At 38.4% G+C, this 7,969-nt stretch overlaps 1 protein-coding gene across 1 annotated transcript; it reads left to right on the top strand.

The window, feature by feature from the left end:
• The first annotated feature begins 112 nt into the window (after nt 1-112).
• Nucleotides 113-7,456, top strand: chid1 (chitinase domain containing 1). The gene is made up of 12 exons (XM_028450013.1): nt 113-636; nt 1,088-1,231; nt 1,386-1,518; nt 1,589-1,633; nt 1,704-1,810; nt 3,227-3,288; nt 3,367-3,456; nt 5,036-5,137; nt 5,243-5,392; nt 6,622-6,702; nt 6,852-6,891; nt 6,969-7,456. Exons 1-12 carry the CDS (start codon nt 523-525, stop codon nt 7,065-7,067), a joined length of 1,167 nt encoding a protein of 388 aa, XP_028305814.1. The 5' UTR covers nt 113-522; the 3' UTR covers nt 7,068-7,456.
• The last annotated feature ends 513 nt before the right edge of the window (nt 7,457-7,969 follow it).

The following is a 7,969-nucleotide window of genomic DNA, read 5'->3' as shown; positions in this document are numbered from 1 at the left end:
TTCTCTCTCCCTCTTTTGTAGAATTTGTAACAGTCTTCTTCGTGCAACTTGGCTGCTTTTCCAACGCACTATACTGCCCCCTGCTGGCTGAGAAGACCACTGGTTTGTTTAGTTTTTCGTTTTTTTTCCTTTAATTCACTTTACAGTTTTTATTTTATATTTTGCAGTAACAACACATATACATTTTAAATCAGGGTACAATAGCACAGGACTACTGGTTTCCCTGGCTTGTATTTGGAAAAAGCTGCATCGCAAACCCGGAAGTCCGTCCTTTAGTCTGTCACACGCTGGGCTAAACTGTCAAACATCCGTCATCAGCCCTTCTCTGTGCTCCATTTTTAGTATCCATTCATCTGTACTCATCTTTAGCAGAAGGAACAGGGCAGTTTGGAGTCATATATGTTAGGATATGTTCGTAGATTATGTTGGGATTTAATGTGTCACTCAGTAAGGGAAATAATAAGAGGAAGCACTGCAGAGCTGAGGCAACCCCTGTGACGTTTTAACTGAATTTCTGTAGAAATGGATCCAAAGCTGCTGCTGCTGTTATTCCAGCTATTCCAGAGCTCCTGTTGGATGGTCAGAGCCACTCTGTCAAAGACTGATGCAAAGAAGTCACATAAAACTGAGGCTGAGGTGAGTCACTGATATTCATGCTTCAATCTGTCATTCTTACCTCAGTATTTACCCTTTGGCTCTTTACACTAGAATCTTCACTTGTCACTAAGCAAGTAGGGCTGGACGATATGGACCAAAACTTATATCTCAATATTTTTCCACAAAATACCAATATACCATCTAAATCTTGTTATTTTTTATTTTAACTCAAAGTCTTACCAATAAGACAATTCCGGGTTAAATTTGCTGATGCAAAATGCCACATAGGCATATTTATTAACAACAGAGGTGACAAGTACTGTACTTAAGTATTTTTTTCTGGGATCTGTGCTTTTCTTCTGTATTTATTTGTTGAGGGAATTTTTACTTTTACTCCTTACTTTTTTTAAACAAATATCTGTACTTTCTACGCCTTACATTATAGAAATCAGTTTTTCCAGGTGTTGTTTTGTGTTTGTTGTCATGTTAGACGTCTCTATCTGAAGTGTCGGTGTTGGACAGAGGTCTGGTCGTATCAGATCTGAACTGGAAGGATGTAGTGAAGGAGGAGAAGAGATACTGTGCTCGAATCAAGAAGGTCTTTAAGGGACCAGTGCTGGGATATGTCACACCAGTAAGTTTGACCAACATCTCAGTGTCTCCATTCATTTATGTTTATTCAGAGCACATTAAAAAGGACAAACATTTTTAACCCTTACAGTAATTATTGTCTGTTTTTTTTTTTTCCCGTCTTTTGTTAACTCCTCCAACACTGTTTGTTCCTTCAGTGGAATTCCCACGGCTATGACATGGCCAAGGTGTTCGGCTCCAAACTAACATCAGTGTCACCGGTGTGGCTTCAGCTCCGCCGACGAGGACCCGAAATATATGATGTTACGGGACTCCACGACCACGACCCTGGTATTTTTCATTCTGAAAACCTTCTCTCATGAGTCACGATTTAGGTGATTTTCATGCTTTGTCTTTTCAGGCTGGGTCAAAGCCGTGAGAAAGTCCAACAAAAAGGTCAGAATAGGTGAGTCGGTGTCCGATAGTGGGCTGGTGTTTAATCCTGGCAGCTGTGTCACGTCTGCATGTGCTCGTAGTACCTCGGCTCCTGTTCGATGGCTGGTCGTACCAGGACTACATGAGTGTTCTGACCAGTGAGGATGAGATTGAGGAGCTGGGCAGTGAGCTGGTGGATGTCGCTAAGGTAAATGTTTCCATAGCTGTTCTGAATTTGATCCGTTTTCTAACTTGGACTGTATTTGAAATGTCCCACTCCGTACTACACACGACAAACTCAATGAGTATATACTGTCTACTATATACTATCAGTATGATTAGGATGATGAGTGTTCCCACTGAAGTATACTTCCAAGTTTCCCAAGGAGCATTTGGAACCTACAAGGACAAAAACCTGAAGCACACTGAGGCTAAATATCTGTGTTGGTTCTCCTCCTTTGAAAGTTTGGAAAATATTTTAAGTGAGAAAGTGACCAAGTAGAATATCAACATGAGCTCATTTGATCCACAAAACTCACGTAGACACATTTCATTGCGAGTTTTCGGAGATTTTCTGAGACCCGCTATTGTGCTACTGACAAAACTTCCTGGTAACTTTAAAATAAGAGCCCTATTCACAAAATAGTTAAAAAAATTCTGGAAGACAAGAAGAGATGCTTTTATTTTGAAAAGGGGATGTTTGATTTTTAGCTTGAAGCCAGTCCCAGGACCATTTTACATTCCGCTCGCAATACATCATGGGGCGAGTATGACTAGTGTGCATACTTAAAAAATGTCCCTATATAGTATACATCCGGGTATTTCTCGCAAACTCAATCTTTTTATACTATCTAATGTGAATGCACTACATACTCATTTTGACGTCAGACTTAGTATGAGTAGTACGTTAGAATGAGTAGTATGAGTAGTACATTAGTGTGAGTAGTACATTAGTGTGAGTAGTACGTTAGTGTGAGTAGTACGTTAGCATGGGTAGTATGAGTAGTACGTTAGTGTGAATAGTACGTTCGCATGGGTAGTATGTTAGCATGGGTAGTATGTTAGCATGGGTAGTGTGAGTAGTACGTTAGTGTGAGTAATACGTTAGCATGGGTAGCATGGGTAGTATGAGTAGTACGTTAGTGTGAGTAGTACGTTAGCATGGGTAGTATGAGTAGTACGTTAGTGTGAGTAGTACGTTAGTGTGAGTAGTACGTTAGTATGAGTAGTACGTTAGTGTGAGTAGTACGTTAGTGTGAGTAGTACGTTAGCATGGGTAGTATGAGTAGTACGTTAGTGTGAGTAATACGTTAGCATGGGTAGTATGAGTAGTACGTTAGTGTGAGTAGTACGTTAGTGTGAGTAGTACGTTAGTATGAGTAGTACGTTAGTGTGAGTAGTACGTTAGTGTGAGTAGTACGTTAGCATGGGTAGTATGAGTAGTACGTTAGCATGGGTAGTACGTTAGTGTGAGTAGTACGTTAGTGTGAGTAGTACGTTAGCATGGGTAGTACGTTAGTGTGAGTAGTACGTTAGCATGGGTAGTACGTTAGTGTGAGTAGTACGTTAGTATGAGTATGTATATGACATCATCAACACAGCCCTGGTTTTATTCATCCTACAGACTGAAGGTTTCGACGGCTTCACGTTTGAGCTGTGGAGTCAGCTCGGAGGCAACAAAAGAAAGTGAGATCTTCTACTGATGCTACAAAACTTGACATATGTAAAAGAGAGACTGAGCATCTGTGGCTGATGTTGTTTCAGAGAGCTGGTCCACTTTATGAAACACGTATGCGAGACTTTGAAAGTGAAACGATTGGACTGCATTCTTGTTATTCCTCCTCCTGTGACCAGGTATAGAACACTATTTTTATTAAATTTACAGAAAGTTATGGAAGCGGATTGGGGCCAATTTTAATGTAAAAAATAATTATGGGCAAATCAAGAATAAAGTCGAAATATAATGTTGAGATTAAAGTGGAAATTTGGAAAAAGAACTCAAAATACAATAGCGTGATAAAAGTTGAAGGTTTGCTAGTGAAGTTAAAGCCAACGAGGGCCATTTCTACATATGACAACAGATCATGACCATCTACAAAATGCCTTGTATCGATGAATCGAGGAAGTTGACCGAGTCAAATTCCTCGTGTGTACAACATACACTTGGCCAATAAAGATGATTCTGATTCTGATTCTGATTCTGATTCTGATTCTGAATGTGTTCAACTATACTTTCAAATTGGGTTCAAAGACAAAGAGATTCTTTCTCTTTTATCTCATAAACATGGCGAAATAATCTCTTTAAGTATTTAAAAAGTAACTGAACCCCTGCTTTCTCCTGACCTGCCACTAGGAAGGAAATTCAAACGATGCCTTGATTATCGGCGGGGCTTCTGGAACAGTTAAGACACGTCCACTCTATACTGTAAAATCTCCAATGAACAATCTATGCTATGCTAACTAGCAACTCATTACTCAATATACCTCTCTATTCACTCTTCTCTCAGTCCAACCTACTCACCACAGATTGTAGAGCCTGCAGGTGACAGTTTTTATAAAAGGGGCGGGGCTAACAGTGCTTGTTTGTAATGCAAGATGGTTCCAAAACATTCAGTCCGTCTGTGGCAATTGAGGAGCTACGGAAACACATTAGGACCAGTTTGGATGCAGACTGATGTCGTATATGGTGAATTAGCTCTAGTCCAGTGGTTCCCAATCTTTTTTGTCCCTTTTACATTTTTGTCAAATCATGTGTACCACCTTTTCCTATCACAAGTACACTCTCCCTAATTTCCTATGCTTTTTCATTTATGGAACGGGCTCTCCTAAACCATTAACTGTGTCTTGATCATTTGGTTCCATAGGCTTAATCTTCAAATTCAAAACAATGAGTGGATTTTTTTATTTTATTTTTCAAATACAATGCAACTTTTATGCTATTACTACTTAGGTTAATGTAAAATGTAACTAATTATTGTCTCCAATTTTCAGAACTGTGATAAAATAGCATCTACGGCATAAAATAATCCGAGTTCAATAATTTACAAGAAAATGTAGTATTTTATTGAGCAATAGTCCTGTTCGTTTGTGGTTAATTTGTCTAAATAATAGCCTAAAAAAAACTAGGAACATTTCCCAATTATTTTTAAATTAATTAGTAAGTCTTTCCGAGTATCCCTGCAATGTGCTCCTGTACCCCTAGGGGTACACGTGACGTACCCCTGTTTGGAAACCGCTGCTCTAGTCAGCTTCCGTAGATTTTAATTTATTAGCAAACCTTTGACTTTCATCACAATATTGTATTTTGAGTTTATATTCAAAATTTCGACTTTATTCTCGATTTGCCCAAAGCTATTTCCTCCAATAGAATTGGCCCTAATCTGCTTCCGTAGAAACACCTGTGCTGAATATTTCTATTGATTGTTCCTGGCAGTGCGGGACAGCCGGGGATGTTCAGCAGGGAGGAGTTTGAACATTTGGCCCCAGTTGTCGACGGCTTCAGCCTCATGACGTACGACTACTCTAGTGGCCCCAGGTGCAGTTCACAGCACACTCACATTTATCTGTTTACTGACAGCTCAAGGATCGTTCACAGACGGATGTTCTTTTGAGTAATTAATGGCTTTGTTGTTTTGGTCAGGCCGGGCCCCAGCTCTCCCCTGCACTGGGTGAAGGACTGTGTCCTCCAGCTGGCCCCCAGCGCGCAGTGGAGGGAAAAGATCCTGCTGGGACTCAATCTGTACGGCCTTGACTTTTCAGGTCAGGGAACGGATCCCATCCTGGGAGGAAGGTAAGAAGGCCACGTGTTAATGTCTACAGGAGGTGAAAGTAACGGATTACAAGTACTCAAGTTAAAGTAATTGAGTTGCTTTTATGGGTAATTATACTATAATAAAGTTTATTGCCATATGTGCAAGTTAAAAAGATTCCGTCTCGTCCTTTTTACGTTTCTACATGAGATGTTTACTGTATGCAAGGGAACCGTACCAAGATTTATTACCAAAAGTAAACATGGGGGGTGAAAGTAACTAGTAACTTTTACTTTGAGTACTATTTCATTGAGCTATTTTTTTACTTGTACTTGAGGATTTTATGTATGACTTGCTTGTACTTGAGTAGAATATATCGGTACTTTTTACACCCCTGGATTAACATGTTCAACTACTACCTTCAACACATTTCACTTTTTCAACCTGTTTCAAATTTTTTCAACTTTTTCAACCTATTTGCTAATATTAAGCTATTGCTAGGTTATTGCCATTGCTAGGCGAATGCTACTGGTATGTTTTTGCTAATGCTAGAATAATGCTAATGTTTGGCTAATGCCATTGCTTGGCTAATGTTAAGTTAGTTCTAATGCTAGGTTAATGCTATTGCTCGGCTAATGCTAACATTAAGTTAATACTATGCTAATGCAAGTGTCCGTGCCCAATACTTTCATTGGCCGGATCCTTTCAACGTATGCGTGTAGACTACGTCACTTCCTTCACTCGCTATCTTTACGACAGAGCTGCTGGGACATGATATTTGAATGTAAACCGACCATACGACGTTTGTTAAATATTTTAATAAACACTTAAATATGTGACTGTTTTGTGTTTTTTTTTAAAAAATTGTTAATTAAAAACACAATACACAACATTGACAATCAAAAACCAACAGAAAATAAATCGGAATTCACTCAAAACATGAATTTCGAATTATTTTTAAACATTTCAACCTTTTAAATAGTACACAAACTAAAAATAGGCCGACCGGATGTAGACGCGATTCGCACATGCGTTGGAAGGATCCGAAACGATCAGGCCCGCGAAAGGATTGGGCACCAACAGCAAGTTAATGCTAATGCACGCTTATGCTAATGTTAGCTAATTCTAGCTAAGGCTACTGCTAGCTAATGCTGATACTAAGCTAACGCAGTGTGACGCGGGCCAGCACCTGCATTCTCACTTGCATTTTCTTCAGAAAACGCAAATATTCTAGTGGATGATGTCATAATTGCTGTGGTTTCTCTTGCAGGTACGTCGACATTTTACGAGAACACAGGCCCAAACTGCTGTGGGATGAATATTCTGCTGAGCATTACTTCACTTATAAAAGGTACTCGTTTGAATTCAGGAGTGAGTTTATGATTATGCAGGATATATATACACATATATATATATATATACATATACATATATATATATATATACATATATATATATATATATTAGCTAAAGCTGCTTCTGTTTTTCTTTTCTTTTCAGAAATAATGCAAAGAATGTGGTCTACTATCCATCACTGAAGGTAAATTATATTAGCTTTAATATTATGCTAATACTGATCAGAAAGGGTTAACCATCATGTTTTTGTCTGTGTTCCAGTCACTGCAGATGAGAATTGCCTTGGCTACTGAACTGGGAACTGGACTTTCTTTGTGGGAACTGGGACAAGGACTGGATTACTTCTATGATCTCCTGTGAGAGCCGTTCCCTCCTGAATTAGTTTTCGCCGTGAGGAGATTAGAGTTCTTTTTCTCCTCTTTGGGAGGTTTGAAATGAGCAAAAAGTTAATGTTTAACCTGTTTTAAGGTCACGGTTGTGTTTGGAGATCATGTCACATGAAGGTTTGTTTGTTTTAAAGGTATTTTAAGAAAAAAAGACAAAAAAGAAGCTTATTTCCTTAATTATTAGTAAGCGCTTCCATCAGCAGCAGAAGGTGCATGAGCATCAGTGTGTAAATTGTCTTTCTTGTTCACAAACATCTGCAGATGTTTGTGCATCAATACTTGAGCTACTGGTATGATGTTTTTTAGTGAATCACCAAGATGTTCATAATTCCCTGAATATGATTAAAAGGTGCCAACCATAAACTATCGGCTGTTTTCCAGCATCTTCCTGTGTGTATTTAAAATAAACTTTTATTTACCTCATTATAAATGTGGGACAATCAAGCTGTGAACGTGGCTACTTTGGTGTTTTCCATTTTATTTGCAGAACAGAGTGACCAAAGATAACAGAAAGAATTCCACTGACTGCATTTTCTGACTAGTTTATTGTAAGAGAAACAATAACCGTCTCAAATCTACAGCTTCTGCCCCTTTTAAGATACTGTTAAACTATTATTTTACAATTACTAATTCAAAAGTTTAAGTAAACAACTTTAGCCTTCTGTTCATTTTACTGAAATATAGATCAAACCATGTATTAACGCAGAGGTTCCCAACTTTTTTTGGGTCGTGACACCATTTTATTTCAAAAGCCCCTTTTAGGCCACTTTACAATAAAAAGAGAATAATAAAAACAGTGCAATACATTAAAAACAGGTATAATACAAAAAAAAAGCAATGTAGGCAAAATTAGGAATAATAATTTGACATTCTTGA

This window comes from Gouania willdenowi, chromosome 6 (assembly GCF_900634775.1).
Source record: "Gouania willdenowi chromosome 6, fGouWil2.1, whole genome shotgun sequence".
Classification (NCBI taxonomy): Eukaryota; Metazoa; Chordata; class Actinopteri; order Blenniiformes; family Gobiesocidae; genus Gouania; species Gouania willdenowi.
Note: the sequence above shows the minus strand (reverse complement) of the source record. Positions and strands in the feature narration are given on the sequence as shown.